Below are 21,088 nucleotides of genomic sequence, written 5' to 3' on the forward strand. Positions count from 1 at the left end.
ATGAACATTGCAATAAAATGAAGCCCAGCACTCCAAATCATCAAGCTTTTTATGGGAATGTCACTCGACTGGTGCACTCCTTTGTTGAAAATTGCTTAATGTGCTGACATCCCCTTTGTCTAATAGATAACAAAAGTGGTGATGCAACGTAACACAAGCAGTGGTGCATAATGATCAGACTATCAAGCTCAACAGTAGACAACTGCTACACAGACAATGATGCAAAGACGAATAAAGGCAAAAGGAGAACAAACTGAATTATATATTTTTAGCTTTCTACACCTACCCCTGTTCTTTGGACTTCCATGAATATTGCACTATGGAATGATTTTTCCCAAACTGCCAGCTCGCTGCCCAGTTCGATACTGAAATAATGACTTTTGCCATGTCCAGTCATGACACTGAAGCAATAGGGTCTTTTGTCTTCTAGCTCGTAGTCCTGCTGAAGATTTAAATATACATTTGTTTGAAGCCAGCTTTCATCAGCAAGGCACACCTGAAAAACATTCTATAAAAGAAAACTTAATTAGCACCAGATTTTAAAATCACACATGTAGTCTGTAAGAAGAGTAGGTTGAGCACAGTAAAATGCTTTTGTCAGCCAACATAAATACCTGTTAATATTTTACATTTGATAACCATATATTTAGCATTTAAATATCTGCAAACGTCTCAATTAGCGTATGTTAAACAAGCTTAAGTATATGGCATCATTTTGCATTTATAACGGGCCCATAGGATCTTCCAATGGGGGCAACAGAAGCACAGGATTGCATCTGCTCCTGCGAGACCATGTGATCACACTGGCCCGACAAAGTAAGGGCTAGCGCATCAGGTCGGCTCTGCAGCACATAGCCCGCCTGGGGTGAAGGCCAGCAGAGGAGGTGCCACGAGCTGCGATTAGGAGTAGGGTGCCACACGACCAGCGGGGAGAGATATTCCATCAAGCTTGGGCCAGACATGGGCTCTGGAGATTGCACCATCTCGAGCGGCCTGATAAAAAGTGTGCATACCACATCCCCCGGGAGCCGCTCATTGGGTATGGAGTGGAGCAGCATGGCTGGGGAAACAAGATGGTGAACAATGACTAGCGCTTAGGCCATAGACGGGTCCTCACAGGCACCTCCTCGGGCCAGGTCCCCAGAAATCACCGTCGGGGTCATCCTGCTGAGAGTGGCACCGCCCATAGAAGCTGATGGAGAGTGTGCGCCCAATGTCTCCCTGAGGCCAGTCATACGGTGAATTGCGAATCACTGCAGCGAGGCGAGAGGCCAGAGGCGGGAGAATGTGAAAGGCACCCCTGCAAAGGAGTGAGAAGTGTGGCACAGCGTTGATTCCTGCAAAAGGCCCCACCGCATTGTCAGTGCACCAAAGTAGGGACTGGAACAGCATATTGAGTCACAGTGAATGCGGGACACAGAAGGCGACCAGCAAACATCTCCACCATCATTATACTGCTGACAAATCCCTGCCAAACATAGCAAAGAAAGGCCCACCATCATCCATTGCCAAAAGGGTGGCTGGGAAGGTGAGCGCACACCCTATACTAATAAACGGGCCCAGCAACATAATCAGTGCTCCCCAGCAGGCACTGATCCCTGATATTGCCTGAGGACAGTACAGGACACTTCACAAGGAGCGGCAGAAAGTGGAAAGGAGGTTGCACTAGGTGTTGCAATTAACCCCCAAACACCGTGGGGAAATCACCAGGGAGAAAGGACCATGAGGCGGGAGGCGAACAAGCATCCACAAGAGGATGGAAGCCTGACCTTGAAACCCAGGCCTCCTGGGGGCCACACTCTCCAAGACATCCTACAAGCGATAACAGCCTCTTGGCAGGTGCTGGAGGTCAAAATGGACACTATGGTGACAGACATGGGGATGTTGGGGTGGAAAAAGACCTGACAGAAGTATACCCTGTACTGCCATCAATGACTGAGTGACTATCTGCAATGGAGGTGAAGGTTCTTACACTAGAAGTGCATGCAGATGAAACCAAAAACAGATTGCATTGAAATGACATAAGATGGTGGGCCTGCCGGAGCGAGTTGAGAGGAATTACATAGTGGATTACTTAGAAAGATGGCTCTGAGAAGAAGTCATAGTGGAGGGCCTTTCTGTGTTCTTTACTCTGGAAAGACCACACAGAGTTCCAGCATGGCCTTCACTCCCGGTGCCCCGTACTGGCGAGGTTACTGTATTATAAGGACTGAGATCACATATTGACCCAGGCTAGGAAGAAAGAAAATGTTATCATAGAAAACAGCACGGTTAGGATCTTCCTGGATCTCTTATGGGAAGTGTAGAAGCAGGGCTCTATGCTCCAAGAGGCTAAGAAAAAGCACAGACAGATGGGCATAACCTATGCAATGTTGTTACCGGCCCGGTAGAGTGGCAAAGCAGGAGGGAACACAGTTCTTCCAGAACCTGGAGGAAGTTTGGGGTTGGACTGACCTGCACCTGCAGCCTGGGCCAAGCCAGTGCTCCCAGGGAGACTACCCTCGCAGGGCCAGATCACAATGACAGGCCAGCAACCAGAGCAAGGCTGCCCCACCAGAGACTTATGGCAGTAGTGGTATCGATGAGCAGCAATGAGGCAAGCCTCCAGTCAATAGTGGAGGACAAGAGGGTGCAAAACTCAGACCATAGGTCCAGCTCCTCTGGAGGGTCGAGCACTGAACTGCCAACGGTGAATCCTGGGACATCAGATGAAATTATATGGTCCCATTGTCCTCTTGGTACTGTACTGGGGCTGTGAATGTGTAATTGAGCTGAGAGGTGTTGAGGAAAAAATTGGCAAGGGTTACACAATAGGGGGCGCAGATGTTTCTGTGGGGGTAGTGCACGTAAGTAGAGTAAATATTTTTTAAGTTATACGTTTTTCAACTTAGTGATATCTTGTAGCACAATACTACTAAAGTAGCAAAGAAGCTCAAAAAATAAACTAGACTGCATATGGAAGGTTTCAGATTTACTACATGAACAACTGAAAGACCCATTTATGGTCACATGCTATTTGGAACCTATAAACAAATACTTAACAAGTAGAAGAAATCCTTATTTACTTAAGTTTTTTTTTGAATGATGTCTGGATCACAAAATAAAACTGCACCCAACAAGTCAAACAAAAAACATCTTCCTTATGTACTCCAGTGCAATAAGATGGAAAAGTGATCAATCAGTGAGCTACCCAAACTACTATATGGAGGACATGATAATTGGCCTTTAAAAAAAAAAAAACTTAGGGGCATTTTATTAAGGGAAACATCGCCGCTTTTTCGGCACTTAGCGCCGAATAAGCAGTGATCTTTTTATCACTATATTTGCAAGGACACGCTAACAAGCGTTAGCGCGTTTTCCTTGCTACTTTGCATGTCAGCGATCAATATCGCTAATGACATGCAAAGTAGGCATTCCCTAGGTAAACAACATTGAAATCCTCACTAACACGGCTTCGCAATATTAGCAAGCCGTGCAGCAGACCCGCGAAGTGATAGAAATAACCGCGCTAACCGCGGTTATCGCAGGTATGTAATGCCTGCTTTTGAAATGACTTAGGCATACTGATAATGGGAGGTGGATTGTCATGTTATGTTCACACTCCCCTATCAGCAAGCCTCTCCTTAGCGCTGTGAAATCTTCGCTGGGTTCCACGCACTATTCCTGTTATTCGCTGGAATTACATCTCCTGAGCTACACGTTGATAATACGTAGCTAACACGGCGATGTAGTACAATGATAATGTGAATCGCGCAAAGTGCGATTTGTGATAATTATTGCATGTCCTTGATTATATGCCCCTTAATTTGATGTTACAATAATGATTGCATTCACTTAGGCCTTCATATGTAGCACAATCTTACTAAAAGCAGCAAGGACGTCTCAAAAATAAACTAAATTGCATATGTAAAGTTTAAAAATTACTACATAAACAACTAAAAGACAGATTTATGGTCACATGATTATGTAACTCAACTATACGCTACACCACTTCAATGTATGTGACCCCACTCTGCACTAATCCACTGTACCTTGCTCCATTCTGCGCCACTCCACTGTACACCATTCCACTCTTCTGCACTTCACTGTACAATTTTCCACTATACGCTATTTCACTGTATGCCACTCTAATTTACTCTAATCTACTCTAAGCCACTACAGTGTGTGCCACTCCACTCTAAGCTGCTCCAATGAGTGACACTCTTTTCCACTCTATATAACTCCTCCCTATTAAAGTCTACCACACTTCATGGCACTCTACAACATTTTACTCCACTCTATGCCTGTACACACCAATGTACAAAACTCTATTCCAATATGTTACACTTTTCTAAATGGCACAGCACAGCACTCTACTCTTCTTTATTAGACCCCCCTCTCCAATGTATAACAGAATACTACTCCAGTATACTCCACTCCATGCCACTCTACTCTATGACACACTTATATACTCTATTGTACTTTACTCCACACTACATTACATTACACCACTCCACCATACTCTACTCCAAACTATGGGACTTTTCCTCACTCTACTCTACTATATAACAATCCACTCTACATAGCTCCACTGTTAAACACACTACTGTATGTTATGTAACTCCACTTTACAAGAATACTGCATTGTATGCCACTCTCTAACACTTTACTCTTGTAGGTACCCCATCACTCCACTTTACAACACTGTACTATACTGTATGCCACTTACAAAACTCTACTCAACTCTACAATACTGTAGTCCACTACAGGACACAGTACATAACTCTTTGTATGCCACTACACCCTACTTTACTCCACTCTACACTGACACAGTATTCCACTCTGCTCAACTCTAAGACACTCCACTCTACCTCACTCTGTGTCATTGTACTCTATAACACTGTATGCCAATCCACTCTACCCCACTCTACAACACTATAATATTCTGTACCCTACTCCAAAAGTCTACTAGACTGTATGCCACTCTGTAGTCTACATCACTTTTCAATACTGTTCAACACCCCACTACACTCTACCTTACAACACAGTTCTCTAATTTATGACAATTTACTCGAATGTATGCTACACAACTCCACTCTACTGCTCTCAATGCCACTATATAATTTATAACACACCACTCCACTCTATGACACTGTACTCCACTTTACACTACTACTAGGCCTGGGCGTAGTTCGCAGAGTTTTGCTACACAGACTCCACGAAATTACAAAAAAAACTCTGCGAAGTGCAGTGCGAACTGCAGTTTCTGTTGGTATTCCTACCGCTCAGGTAGAAATTGTACCCGAGTGGCAGCTCGTGCTCGCCAACTTACCTTTCGTGCTTGCAAACTTACCGTTCGCTATCACAAGTGGGGAAAAACTCTGCTGCACATTGCAAAGCTGAGTTTTCTGCATGGCGCGAGCTTCACAGAGCGCGGAGTGCAGAAAACTCCACGAACGGAGCGAAGTTCACCGCCCAGGCCTAACTACCAGACCCAATGTGTACTCCACTTCACTATACTCCACTCTACTACACTTTATCCCACTCCATGCCACTGTACTATACTCTACTTTATGCCTCTCCAAAGTCTGACACTCTAATACACAGTATGCAACACCTCTCTACAACATTGTACTACACTCAATGCCACCTTCTGACACAACTCCACTCTGTGCCCATTCACTCTCTGCCATTATGCTACTCTGTAGGACACTCAATGACACTCAACTTCTCTCTATGTTACGCCACGCCACTATATGACACAGTAGTCCACTCCATGACGCTGTCTTCAATTGAACTTTACGGCACTCCACTTGACGAAACTCCACTCTATGACACTCCACTTCACCCTACTCCACTCTAAAACACTCTACTCCACTCTATGACAGTCTTCAATACCCTACTCTAGAACACACCACCACAATATATAACACTTTACCACACTGTGCGATAATCTACTACACTCTACACCATTTGATTACAATCTCAATACTCCAGTCTTTGACAATAGACTCTACAACACTCTTATCCATTGTACAGTACAGCACTCCATGTAACAACTCTCCATTTGTGATACTGGACTGTCCGATTTGAAACACATTTTTATCATAAAATTTAAAAAGCATTGAAATTCAATGAAAAAAACAAAGGTTTAAGCTTAGTTATAGTTAGAAACCGTATTTTCCCTATACAAACCAAGTTTAAACTACATGAACTTTATAAACTTCTAAAGTTATAGGTATGACTTTCATTTACAATTTATCTACCACCTTCACATTAGTAGTAGACTTTGTTACACACTTCCTAATCAGACAACACTAACAATACCTCACCACTCTACAATGCAGTTTGTTCTCACAAATAATGATACTCCACTTTACAACACCACTCTGTACGGGACTCTTTGCCATTCTACTGCTCAACACTTAACTGTACGACACTCTACTCAACTGAACTCCACTTATAGCGCTTGATAGAAATGGGGGTCTCTAGTTGGCAAGGGCTTGCACCTTTGTCCAAATAGGAACACTTCTTCCTAGTCAGGGTAAGGGAGTTACACTCCTAAAATAACCCCTGCTCACCCCCTTGGTAGCTTGGCACGAGCAGTCAGGCTTATCTTAGAGGCAGTGTGTAAAGCATTTTTACATAACCAACAGTAATACAGTGTAAGCTCTGCTGACTTTTAGAAGGAATCTAAAAACTTGGTTCAATATTTAAAACTCCTTCAATGGTGATGGCTGAAAAGACAAGTAACTAGCACCAGGACACCCCAGGGTAACCGTTGCGCTTTACAAATAAATTTAACATAACATAAGCACTACAAATGGACACCACACCAGTTTAGAAAAATATCTAATATTTTTATATACTTAAGACAAGACCAACAATGATAAAAATCCACAATACAGTGCTTAAAAATCTTCAGTTATCCAAATAAGCTTGTAAAACAGTTCCTTGATGTCAATAGTTCAGTCCGGGGCTATCATGGCGTCGTGAGCAAACAAATCCAAATAGTTCTGGCTGACCACGGCGTCGCGGGCCAGATCCGGTGTCTGGAAGATCTGCAAACAGTACCTTTCAGAAATGCAGGGCATCGATGACCTCTCGTTGAGCTTCCGAACACACGGCGTCCGCAGGCGTTGATTCCGGAGGTCGGTGCAGGAGTTGTCCGGGCCCTTGAAGTCACATGCGTTGCAGATCTAACTCATCTTTGTTGACGTCAGGTGCGCTGGCGTCGGCCGGCGTCAGGTGCAGCGGTGCGAAGTGCAGAGGTGCCCTTAGGTTGCGGTGCGTGCAGCGGCTCAGTGACAGCATCAGATGGTGTCCTCGGTGAGACCAGGGTCGCGGTGTGAGATGAAGGCAGTGCTCGTCACAGTGCTGGCAGGTCACGGTGCAAACAGCGTCCTCGCTGAAGTGCTGTCGTCGGCTGACGAATGGGAGTCGATAGCACTGGTGTCGGTAGGCCAAGGCTGCGGTGCAGGATGAGGGCGGGGCATCGCGTAACTTTACAAGCGGTGCGCTTGAACCACGGTGCAAGCAGTGGCATCAATTCCGGTGTGGAGCGTCGTCGTCGGGGCTACCACAGCGTCGTCATGAAGCGAGGCGTTGCGGAGTGCGGTGCCCACAGAACACTGTGCAAGCAGCGGCTCGGTGGCATTAGCAGGCTTGTCGGTGAGATCAGGGTCGCAGTGCGGCGTTGCAGCGGTGCCCTCTGCGGTGCCTTCCGGACACTGAGTCGGCAGAGGCATCATAGACCGTGTCGAGCTTGAAGTCTTTGCTGTTCCTGAGACTTCTTGAACACGGGGCAAGCTCTGCCTCAAGCCCTTGGAGAAACTCACAAAAGTAGATTGCAGAAAGTTCAGTCCAGTCCTTTCACTGCCCAAGACAGAAGCAGCCACTGCAGGGCAATACAGCAAAAGACACACAATTAATGCACGGAATGCAGAACAAATAAAAACATTCAACCCCAGTCAAGAGATCTGGGTTAAATCCATCATTCTTTTGCTTACCATGCCACCCCAGTTTACTTTAGACCTGGCCATATGCAAATCAGTCTTGACCCTGTGCCTCATGGGAGCAGTCCAGCCCAAACTGCCAAGCCAGGTCCTCTATGGACTGGAAACAAGCATCCTAGGACCGGTTTCAGGGTTTCACCCCTCTTCAGCCAGGATAGCTTGATTCCAGTGGCACAGTGAGGCCAGGACCTGGCTTGGCAGTTCGGGCTGGACTGTTCCCATGAGGCACAGGGTCAAGACTGATTTGCATATGGCTGGGTTCAAACTGGAATGGCACGGTGAGCAAAAAAACGATGGATTTAGGCCCAGATCTCTGTACTGGGGTGAATGTATGACATTGTTCTGCATTCTGTCCATCAACTGTTGTTTTTGCATTTGTCCCCCCGAGTGGGACAGGTATGCTCAGACATGAGTCCTGTGCTCTCCATGCCACTGGAATCAAGCTATCCTGGCTAAGGAGGGGTGATACCCTGAAACCGGTCCTAGGATGCTTGGTTCCAGTCCAGGGAGGACCTGGCTTGGCAGTTCGGGCTGGACTGTTCCCATGAGGCACAGGGTCAAGACTGATTTGCATATGGCTGGGTTCAAACTGGAATGGCATGGTGAGCAAAAAAAAGATGGATTTAGGCTCAGATCTCTGTACTGGGGTGAATGTATGACATTGTTCTGCATTATTCTGTCCATCAACTGTTGTTTTTGCATTGGCCAACACAGCAAAGCACACGGCAAAGTGGTAGTTCCTCCTCACAGCATCTCCAGCTCTTCGTCTTGGCAGTCTTCTTGATCCAAAAGAGTTCTGAAAATCTTGGGCTCTGGCCCCAAGAGTTATACTAGCAAATCCTGTGTCCTCTGATGGCAGAGGGTCCTGTACCTAGTTCAAACAAGTTCTGGGTGCATTCTGCCAGTGTGCACCTACTTCCTTTGTCAGTGTGGGCCAGGGTCCTCAGACACACCACAGGAGGTGGAGCCAACATTGTGGAAGGCGGGCACAGCCCTTTACAGACCCAGGTGCTACTCCTCCCTCCCATCTACATGCAGATAGGTCTATTCAGCTCTGTGCTGACTCACCCTGTCTCCTGGAGTCTCCCCTAGCCCCTGTCACTCACAAACCAGACAGACAGTACACAACCTAGCAGAGGCAGGCTGGATGGTTAGGTAAGAAAATTCCTACTTTCCAACAGTGGTATTTTCAAACACAGAATGTTAAAACCATCTTCACTAAAAGATGTATTTTATCATTCTGAGTTTAGGCATACTAAACTCGAATTTCCACCATGTTCCCTGGGTCAGTTAGGATTATAGGATGTTATAATCAAACTGCCCATTCTGGCCTATGGGGAACAGGTAGCCTTGCAATATTGAAAAATGAAGTAGGCTGTAATTCACTATCAGGACATGCCACACACACCAGGGCATGTCCTACCTATCACATACAATGCACCCTGCCCACAAGGGTACATTGGGCCTACCTTAGGGGTGTCTAACATGTAGAAAAGGGATGGTTTAGGGACTGGCAAGTGTGTGCACTTACCAAGTTGACATGGCAGCCCCAGGCTGCACACAGGCTCTGCAATGGAGTTACCCTTTATGGGCTGTTTGCGTGGCTGGCACAATCCAATGCTGCAGCCCACCAACAGCATTGGATTTATGGGCCCTGGCACTCGCAGTGCACTTTACTAGGGACTGGCACATACATCAAATAGACCAATCATGGAAACACCAATCCATAACACATTTTACCACAGGAGCACTTGTACTTTACCACTGATCAGCAGTAAGGAAAGTGCGCAGAATCATTACACCAACAGTCAAAAACCGGAGGTCAGAAAGCAAAAACTCAGCAGAAACATGCCAAAAGATGCCAAGTCTAACAGCACTACACTTTACAACACTCTGCTACTCTTTGGGCAAATCTATGACACTCTACGCGATGACATTCCACTCCAGCTCACTCCATTTCATGAAACCAAAGTTGACGACATTCCACTGTAGAACACTTGTCTCTACTGTTTGACTAGCTATTATACTGTAAAACATACCGTTCTACTCTATGATAGTCCACTCCACAATAAGACACACCAAGCTACTCCACTGTATAACATTTTACTCCATTGTACGAAACTCTTCTCTACTCATCTCTACTCTATTGCACTCTATAATAGACCACTTCATGTCACAAGACTCTAAGACACTCTTCTCCACTCTACTGTACTACACTCCACTTTAAGACACTCTAATCAATGACAATTCACACTGTGATTTGAAATACAAGAAGAAAAAAAGCTTATAATGATTTATTTTCAGAAATACCTTATGTATTAATTCTATACAAACCCCAACTTAAAATACACAAACATTAAAAAAAGTTATAATAAGTTCAATTTATAATGTATGCACCATCTTCAAATTGCTGTCACTGACCTCCAAACACAGTCTTGTCACATTAATCGTCAGACTACATTAAGTATAAGTCACTCCTTTCCCATGCACTGTTTATAACCTTGCACCCTACATCACATATAGCATGTGAAATCAAAACATCCATGACAACTCTTATATCTTCTCAAATTACATTATTTGTCAAAACACAGTGCATGGTAGAGTGGTGAGTTAAGATAGTGTTGTCTGGGAAGCTAACCGAAAAGAGTGTGCAATGGGGTCCACTTTTCATAATAATTTGAAGGTGGTGGGTACATTGTAAATGGAAGTTATCACTATAATGTATGCCACTCTGTTGTCTACATCACTTCCCAATGCTGTTCAACACCCCATTACACACTACTGTATAACACAGTACTCCAATGTATGGCAATTTTCTCAACTGTATGGTACAAGATTCCACTGTACTGCACACTATAGTCTATAACACACCACTCCACTCTAAGATACTTTACTCTACTCTATACTACCACACCCCAGTGTACTCCACTCCATTATAGTCCACTCTACTACACTTTATTCCCCTCCATGTCACTGAACTATACTCTACTTTACTCTACTTTACTCCTCTCCACAGTCTGAAACTCTAATCCACTGTATGCAACACCACTCTACAAGGCAGGAACCCCCCACACAATTTTGTTTAAAAAAATCCCCGGGGAGGTGGCAGTCTCCGGGGCTGCAGAGGGTCCTGTGTGCCCCCTGCATTTCATGAGCTAAGCCCTGGGGAGGTGGCGGTTGTGGGGGCTGTAGGGGCCCACGAGGGCCCCCCCATCATTATTTGTAATTGCCCTCGGGACCTGACCCACACAGGTGCTTAATGAAAACAAAGCGCAGAAGACCGTGCTTTGTTCTCTTAAAAAGAATTCGGTGGGATTCGCGCACCCAACGCAACTCTTACCAAGATTGTTTTGAAAATGCTTTTTTGGACCCTGTAGGTCCCTGTGGTACCCGCTGAGAAAACAGGTTTTGGGACCTCCTTTTTCTCAGCCCCCTCTAGACGAATCACCCCAAAACTTTCAACACAGAAGCTGACCTGACCGCCCCATTAGTTTTGAAAATTTCGTCGTAAAATGGTACCAAAGAATCGACAAAAGAAAAAAAGCTTTTGAATAGAAACAAGGTCCTAACCATTACTACCTACTGGTGACCGCCAGTAGGCAATATATCTATCTATCTATCTATCTATCTATCTATCTATCTATCTATCTATCTATCTATCTATCTATCTATCTATCTATCTATCTATCTATCTATCTATCTATCTATCTATCTATCTATCTATCTATCTATCTATCTATCTATCTATCTATCTATCTATCTATCTATCTATCTATCTATCTATCTATCTATCTATCTATCTATCTATCTATCTATCTATCTATCTATCTATCTTTACACATTATATCTACACATATATATATATATATGTATGAATATACGTTTTGATGGGCATGCGCAGAATAACAAAGTCCAGATTGAAGAGATCATTTTTTGCTTAGGTTTCTTTATTTTTCAATCAGTATCAAAAGTGCTTTCAATTCCAGCCAACGTGTTTCGTTCTCTTTGGGAGAACTTCATCAGGGCTGAAAAAAGTATAAAACAACATTCAATATTTTATAAATATAATATTATAAAAACATAGAAGGAAAAGAAACATACGTTGGAACATAAAAAATTTTAACACCATAATAAATATACAGTAAATCATAGCATCAAATATTAGTGATGGTGACATATAAATGCAATTGCAATTGAACCCTGGAGTGCTAGAGTCACTCCTTTGGTTTGACACCACGTAATGACCTTTGACTACCATGATTTTAATTGACTTTTGGTTTTTCATTTTATCCTAGCATAAATGTGCGTCCTACATATGCCTTGTTTTGCTTGAAAATTCTCTAGTGTAATCTTGCAGTTTTAAAGCGGGAGCTGTCACGGAGTAGAACAGCCTTGCCAGGAACAGAACGTGTGGGATGTGCATTTGAAAGAATGAGAGAGAGAGAGAGATGTGGAATGTACTTTTTGGCCTCGAAGTGCAGTGTTATGAGCAGTGGTGCACACATGGGCAGTACGTTGTACATTGAGAGATAACGTATGTGATGCTATAGGCAATGGTGCACAAATATGCATTGTGTTAGAGCATTTTGTGTGCACAGGCAGGCCCCCAGAGTGCTCAAGTTATTTGAGTTAATCACGTTCAAGGTTGCTTTGTTTTTGGAGTGGAGATTGTTGAATGTACCATCTGAGGCTTTCATAAACTTCGCTAGGATAATGTGTGGGAAGTGTGCTTGGTGCCTTTCAGGGCAGAGATTGTTGTTTCCAGAGAAAGGTGTGGAATGTACAGCTCTGCCTCGGAGTCAAAATACAGTGGCCTGGCCAGCTTCTGTCTTGAACTTGGCAAGGTTTCTAGAACCTTCACATTAGGTTGAGTAAAAGGTATTAAAGATGGTGGATCTTGGCAGCCAGTGGGAGCTCAGTTGTGGGGCAGACGTGTTGTCACAAGAAACGTGGGGTTTTGGTCCCAGCCGCAAGTCCCTGCCTGGCAGTGAAAGGGCTCCTCCAGCTTGAGTTGGCAAGGACGTCGAGTGAATGATCGGGTGAGGTGATTTGTTTCTGATTGTTGCCATTGTGATGCTTGGCCAGTGGCTATAATCATTTGAGGTGTTTTCTTTGTGATGTGTGAGTGAGTCAGAGTGCACATCCAAAGTACTCATTTGCATTTGATTAATTTAGTGCATATCTCTCTGATTTCTTACAGGACATCCAGTATAACTTGCTTATTCTTGTGTTTATTATTATCCATGCATTTAACAGTTGCATTTGCCAAGTGTGTTATAATTGCATATATATATTCACTGAAAAACACAAAGGTTTCAGGGGTTTTATAGTTAGCTGGACATTTCCCTTGTACAAAACCCTAGAAATTCCCCTGTTATAGTTAGTTCATGTGTTTCTGTACAGTTTTAATATGTTTAATATATATAGGGAAAGGTCTGTTGAAGAATGAGTGGGTGTACAAGTGTGTGAATGGATGATTTTGTAGGTGCGTAAATGACTCTTTAAGTGAGTCATTAAATGTATCTTACTGCAGACTAGTGACTAAACTGTGTGAATGTCTGTATGTGTCTGTGTGTAGGTGTATAAGTGGCTGCATGGTTTTGTGAATAGCTATATGAGTGTCTATATGGGTTATTGATTGGTTGTCTGAGTATCTGTATGGGTGCCTGAGTGTTTGTGTGGGTAGGGTGTGTGTGACTCTATGCATAGATGTGTGAGTGGGTGATTCTATGGGTGCATGGTTTTAAGAGTGCATCTGCGATGGACTGTATGGTTGGATGAGTGTATGTATGGGTGTGTTAGGGATTGAATGTATATCTCAGTGGTACATGTGTGACTAACTACATATGTGAAAGGCAGTATATATGTGTGTAAGAGTATATAAGTGGGTATATGTGAGAGTGTGTGATTGTGAGAGTGGCTGTATGGATGAGTGTGTGCTTGTATCAATGATTCTATTAGAGCGTAAGAATGTGGTACTATTTTTATGAGTAAGTGAACTTGAGTGTGTTTAACTGTATAGGTGAGTAAATTGGACTGTGTTTAATTACTTGCACGACTGACTAGGTGTGTCAGTACCTCAATGGATGATTGGCGGTGTGTGAGTGTCTATATAGGTGTATAAATGCATATGATAGTCTTGTACGGAGTGACTGTAAGTATGAGTGACTGTACAGGTGAGTGAGTGGAGGTGTATGTAGACCTAAGAGTTAATGAGTGGTATGTATTTATTGGTATTGGAGTATCTATGATTTTCAAAATGGCCGTATTAGGGTGTGAGAAGATGCACTAATTTATCACATGGATGATGTCATCAGTGATGTCATGAGTGATGTCATTTGAGATGTCATCAGTGATGTCATCAGTGATGTCACTGACCATGTCATGAGTGATGTAATATGTGACGTCATCAGCAGTGCATTGCGGGGGCGCGAGTTATAGTTAGCTGAACTAACTATAACAGGGGAATTTCTAGGGTTTTGTACGAGGGAAATGTCCAGCTAACTATAACGCCCCTGAAACCTTTGGTTTTTTCAGTGAATTTCTAAGGTTTTTTAAATGCCAATTCCTAACTATAATGCCCCTAAAACCTATGGTTTTTTCAGTGAATTTCAAAGGTTTTTTAAATGCTAATTCCTATCTATAAATTATCTCTGAAGATATCATGAAAAGCATTATTTTTTAAAAGTAGGGTGCACATTAGTTTTGTGGAAAAGCATCTTTGTGATTGGTTAAGAAAAAGCAGTTTCAACGTGGAGTACATATCAAAGGATAACATTTGCTCAGATCAACCACACCTGCTACTTGCATTTGAAAGGCACTGTTCGAACTTAAAACAATCGTCAACTCTTAACCTGCATGTGTCGTTAAATATTCAGGAAAATGTTACAAAAAAAATCGTTAAGTTTTAAAAAATTGATGAACTTTTAACCTGCACGTGTTATAGAATGTTCTAGAAAGTGTGTTGATAGAATACGTTGCACTTCTGACTTCTATGTGTTGTTCAATATTTAAAAAATGGTTCATATGGAAAATTAAAAAGAAACCAATAGAGAAGTTTTGAAACCTAAAAGAATCAAGGAACTATTCTAATTTATTCTTTACATGTATTTATGTGTGCAGCAACAAAATTATAGACACAACAGCAGTAGGAAGAGGAAGAAGCAGGGAGTGGGGGAGGGGGGAGATGGGCAGAATGGCACACATGCACAATTAAGTACAAAACACATATAGACTAACAATGGCCAAAATGAAACACACCAACAAGCAGCACAAGTCACACAACCCGCCAACATCACACCACTGAACCAGCATAGAAGTGAAAACCACGCTGCATTCATACAGGATGTGTACAAAGGCCAGTCGTTGGTGTTGTGGGATGTCTGCGACCGTGCTCATCATGGATGAGATGCCCAGCATGTGGCACATGGTCGAGTTCACTGTGTGTTATGTTGCCAAATGGCTGCACCTCCCTCCCACGAGCCCCCACACTTTTGTATGGTGCGCTGTTGTATCTCATGCACTCGTACAGCACACCATTGTAATGCCTATTTGCGCATGTCCTGCTACATTCCAACTACAACATCACAGTGCCGTTTGGAGGTGGTGCATGCCAGTTTACAACATCAACTGCTGTGGCTCTTGTAGCAGGCCACACCAGAACACAGAGACACACTTACCACACTTCCTGTACACAGACATGTCCGAGACACCCCGTTCCCCTTGCCGGAGAGGCACACCCCTGCACTGACCTGTGAACCCCAGACCAGCACACACCAGTTGTGCATGCAGGAGGATGCGTGCGTAGCTACACATCCAGGCTCACTGCCAACGCTGAGGTGACAGCACACTGTGATGTTGCAGGGCTCGTGCCTATCATGCTAAGACAATGAGCACAGGGACACACTTACTAAGATGTGGGTTTGGGGGGCATTGGCGGTCCTGGAGTTGTTGAGATGAGTCTTCTGTCCCTCATGGGTATCCCTGTATCATGCTCATTGACTCTATGGTACCTGTGGGTGTTCTGGTGTGGCTCTTGACTGTGTTCCCTTTCATGGTGCAGGTAGTTATCCTGCTTAACACCAGCAGAACGCAAGTGTAAAATCCCTGGTGCTAACGTGTCTTATCGCCGGAATTTGTTTCGCATTGCAATTGGTGTGAAAGTTGTGATGTGATTTTTTTCTTGTGCAGAACAATATACGAACTGAGCAGTGTATCTCATCAAGATCCAGCACCTGACGCACTATTCCCAATCAATATAAATACAATGAGATTTCTTAATAGATTTTGTGTGTAGACTGTAACTGCAGCCAATACCTCAGTGCAATTCAATACAGGGTTTTAGTATTTAGAATAAATCGGAAAGGTGCACCTCGTGTCTTTTTGCACGGGAACGGCTACTCTCCATTTCTTTATCAGCACTTTAACGGAAGTAAAGTTGAGATAAATCTAACACACTATTCAGAAGTTAGTGCAAACTGCAGATATCACCAGTATTCCAGCGATAAGTCCCCCAAAATTTAACACCATGGCGGACTCCATCAAATAACAGTAATAAGAACAAGAAAGAGTCACACAGCAGTTAAGAGAACAACCAAAAACGTTATTAATGTTTTTTTCAAACTTTATTTTTTATAATAATAAATATATGAACAAAAAACTATTTTCAAACTTTATTTTTTTATTAACATATATTAACATATATATGAACAATAAACTAATAAACAAAATGTAACAACAATAATAAAAAACAACAAGGCGGAACACTACTGTGGGGACAATGGATGTCGACGACAGACCTGGAAAATAAGAAAGATTGTTAAAAAAAAACAACATGGTATTCTCAACAAAATACCACAAGAAACAAATCACAGATATATAAAATGCATACAGCTAACAAAATTTTATAAGTTTAACTTACAAAAACTGTAAATGTTGCCACTTTAAAATATTTACCGAATCTGAAGAAAATGTTTTGCAGAAGGCACCACACAAACGACGTTTTTCTTCAGTGGTGAGGACATTTTTTACTTTTTCCAAGGAGCAAACAAAGACCAATGCCACCTTCGTCACTCGCAAGATTTGCCAAAGAGTTCTGTTACGAGGAGATCCTAACAAAAAATACTCGTGCGGCACAGCAAGTATGATGAAACACCTAAGGACCCTTCATCCAAACAATCTTGCACGAGAAGAGTGCAAACAGATGAGAAACACTCCTGTTCTGTATCTGTAAAAAAGAATCACAAATAAATGTATATTATTAACTTTCAAATGTATACTATTCCAATTAATGTACAAACACATTTTATATAAAAACTGACTATGAAACTATAGCCCTGAACCACAAGTGTGACGATCATTAAAACACTACATACATAGTGCATACTACTTTGAAGCAGTTCATGCCCTAAAGCCTACCTCACTAAAATACTACATGCTAACTGACTAAATGATTACAGTGGTATAAGGAGACACACTTGGTGACTCACAGGGTGTTTGCTAGAAGAGTATGAATATTAACTAGGGAATAGAAGGTGTAGGTGATTAGAGGACTGCATCCATACTGCATAGGTATTTAAAGCAGTCCATGTGCTAAGGCCTGGCTCACTGCATGACTACTTGAGTACTGACTGAATGATTATCGTACAGCAAGGAGAGTGCCTAAGTGAATTTATAAGTGCTAGGCTTTTCGCACAGAGAATAGATTAGTACTTGGTACTGAATGGGTCACTAGAGGAGTGCAAAGTCAGTGACAAGTGCTGGACTGTATGGATACTGACTAGGAAATTGAAAGTGTGAAAGACAAGTGTCTAGGTGGTTAGAAGACTGCATGCATAGTGCATAGGGGTTTGAAGCAGTGCATGTGCTAAGGCTTGGCTCAGTGTATGAATACATAGGCACTGACTGAATGATTAGAGTACTGCAAAGATAGTATCTTGGTGAATTTATAAGGGTTTTAGCACAGTGAATGGATTAGTACATGGTGCTGAATGGGTCACTAGAGGACTGCAAACAGAGTCACAGGGTATTTCCTGGAAGTGTATGGATACTGACTAGGGAATTGAAGGTGTGAAAGACAATTGTGTAGGCGGTTAGAGGACTGCATACATAGAGGATAAGGGTTTGAAGCAGTCCATATACTAAGGCCTGGGTCACTGGATGAGTACTTGGGTACTGACTGAATGATTAGAGTACTGCAAGGAGAGTGCCTGGGTAAATTTATCAGGATTTGGTGCTGTGAATGGATTAGTGCATGATGCTGAATGGGTCACTAGAGGAGTGCAACGGCAGTGACAGGGTGTTTGCTGGAAGTGAACGGATACTGACTGGGGAATTGAAGGTGTGAAAGACAAGTGTGTAGGTGGTTAGAGGACTGCATGCATAGTGGACATGGGTTTGACGTAGTCCATGTGCTAAGAACTGGCTCAGTGCATGAATACTTAGGCTGTGACTGAATCATTAGAGTACTGGAAAGAGAGTGCCTAGGTGAATTTATAAGTGTTTGAGTTTTGGCACAGTCAATGGATTAGTACATGCTGTTGAATGGGTCTCTAGAGGACTGCAAAAAAAGTGACAGGATGTTTCCTGGAAGTGTATGGATACTGACTAGGGAATTGAAGGTGTAAAAGACAAGTGTATAGTATTGGTATTGGTATTGGTATTGGTATTGGTATTTATAGAGCGCGACTGTCGCTCCGGAAGGAGCATCCTGGCGCTAACTGGAAAGTATGCTTGAGGTTGAGGGAAGGCGGGATTAGATGGCGTCCAGTACGTACTCGTCAGAAAGGCTGAAGATCCAGGTTTTTAGTTGTTTCCTAAAATGGATTTCCTTGGTTAGGGACCTCAGGTGCTGGGGCATGGAATTCCAGGCTCTAGAAGATAAGTGGGTGAGGGTTTTACCCCCTTTGGTTTTTAGGTTGAAGTTGGAAGGTTTTAGTAGATTGTTATTGGAGGATCTCAGGGTCCTCTGGGGATTGTAATGGGGGTAGCGCCTAATTAGATATTTGGGGCCGATGTGGTTGAATGCCCGGAATGCAATGATTAGGATTTTGAAAAGAATCCTTTTGTGCAAGGGTAGCCAGTGGAGGGTTCTCAGAGCAGTGGAAGCTGAAGACCTCCTGGGGAGTTTAAGCACCATTCTGGCAGCAGAATGCTGGACGCTCTGCAGTTTTTTGAGTGTGACTTTTTTTACACCTGCCATTAGGCCGTTGCAGTAATCCAAGCGCGATAGGATTAGTGCCACGGCTACCGCTTTTCTAGCATCCGTTGGTAGGAAGTCAAAACATTTTTTGAGGGATTTAATGATTCCGAAGCAGCTTCCTGCCACCTTCCTTACGTGATGATCGAAGGATAGGTCAGTATCGAAGGTGACTCCAAGGTTTCTTGCTGTTGTGACGGTCTGGGGAGGGGCTGTGGAGTCCTCTGGCCACCAGAGATGAGGACAGAAGTTGACATTTTTCCCCATGGGGAGGATTTCTGTCTTACTAGTGTTGCACTTGAGGTGATTTGTTTCCATCCACAGAAAGACGTTTTTAGGCAGTTTTTTAGATTTTGTTCGGCTGATGTAGAATTCTCCTCTAGCGGGACTATGAGTTGGGTATCGTCGGCGTATGATGTAACAGTTATGCCGAATGATTCGATCAGGGAGATGAGGGGAATAAGGTAGACGTTAAAGAGCAGGGGGCTTAAGATGGAGCCTTGTGGGACTCCTGATCGAATCTTTTTCTCTGCAGAACTGAAAGGTCCTAGTGTGATGGATTGGGATCTTTCTGTTAGGAAAGATGTTATCCAGTTCAATGCCAGGTAAGAGATACCAATGTCCCTGAGTCTGTCCAGTAGTATGGGATGGGAGATGGTGTTGAACGCTGCTGTGAGGTCCAACAGGATCAATACTGCGTTCTTTCTTTGGTCCTGTAATATTTTTATTGAGTCAGTCAATTCGATCAAGGCAGTTTCCGTCGAGTGCTGGGGGCGGAAGCCTGATTGTTGAGGGTGGAGGATATTATTCATTTCGAGATGGTTTTTGAGTTCCCTGTAGACTAATTGTTCTGTGATTTTTCCCAGAACTGGGAGAAGTGAGATTGGACGGAGATTGGTCAGGTCGGAAGGGGATTTGTTCAATTTTTTCATTAAGGGCTTAACAATGGCTTGTTTCCATGCCCTGGGGACGATGCCAGTGCTGAGGGAGGTATTTACTATTTTGTTTATGATGGGATTGACAGTGTCAATCAGTTGGTGAAGGATTCTAGGAGGGCAGGAGTCAGAGGGGGCTCCTGACTTGCATGCTAGGATGACTTCCTTGGTTTGGGCTAGAGTGACCTGTGAGAACGTTTTTAGGTTTCCAGTTAGTTTACCTGCTTGTTCCAGAGGGATGGGGGACTGTGGGCTATGGTAAGGGGGGAAGTCTTTCTGAATGAGATTGATTTTCTCTTCAAAGAAGTCTGCTATTTGGTCGCAGAGGTCTTGAGAGGGAGGTATTTCGGGCTGTAGGGCTTTTGGATGGGTGAAAGATTTAACTATTGCAAACAGGGTTTTTTGTTTTTGCTTGGCCTCATTAATGGCTTTGATGTAGAACTCTTTTTTTGCGCTTTTTATAATGGAGTGGTAACTTTTCCTTAGTTGGACATAGGAGTTTCTGTCCGAACTGTTGTATGTTTTTCTCCATTTGCGTTCGCCTTTTTTACAGAGCATATGAGCCTCGGCTACTTCTGGGGTGAACCAAGGGGCGTTGGTTTTGCCATTACTATCAGATTTCCTAGTCTGTTTGGGTGGAGCACGTTCTGTAATTTCGCGTAGTATCCAATTGTGGAAGGATTGGGAGTCTTGTTCGACGTTACCAGCCAGGCTGGGGTTTTGAGTCTCAAAGGTAGGCTGGAGTTTAAAGGTGTCTTCTACCTTTTTCCAGTTGACATGGTTCTCTGGGGGTGAACAGGGTTTTTTTGTCAGAACACTTTGATTTGAAGCAATCTATTTGGTACTTAGAAACTGACTAAATAATCAGACTACTTCTAGGACAGTGCTTAGGTAAAACTTTTACATTTTCAGTTCTGCCACAGTGAACAGTATAGTAGATGGTACTGCACCTTAGTGTCAAA

General features: G+C 43.3%; 1 protein-coding gene across 1 annotated transcript in view; it reads right to left on the bottom strand.

Annotated features, from left to right (window-relative positions):
* Positions 1-21,088, bottom strand: part of SNTG2 (syntrophin gamma 2) — a 1,181,343-nt gene that overhangs the window by 238,809 nt on the left and 921,446 nt on the right. Inside the window, exon 12 of the mRNA XM_085609593.1 lies at positions 287-508. Within this exon, the coding sequence (XP_085465719.1) occupies positions 287-508 (222 nt within the window). The remainder of the gene's footprint in view (positions 1-286; positions 509-21,088) is intronic.

This window comes from Triturus cristatus, chromosome 6, assembly GCF_964204655.1.
Source record: "Triturus cristatus chromosome 6, aTriCri1.1, whole genome shotgun sequence".
Classification (NCBI taxonomy): domain Eukaryota; kingdom Metazoa; phylum Chordata; class Amphibia; order Caudata; family Salamandridae; genus Triturus; species Triturus cristatus.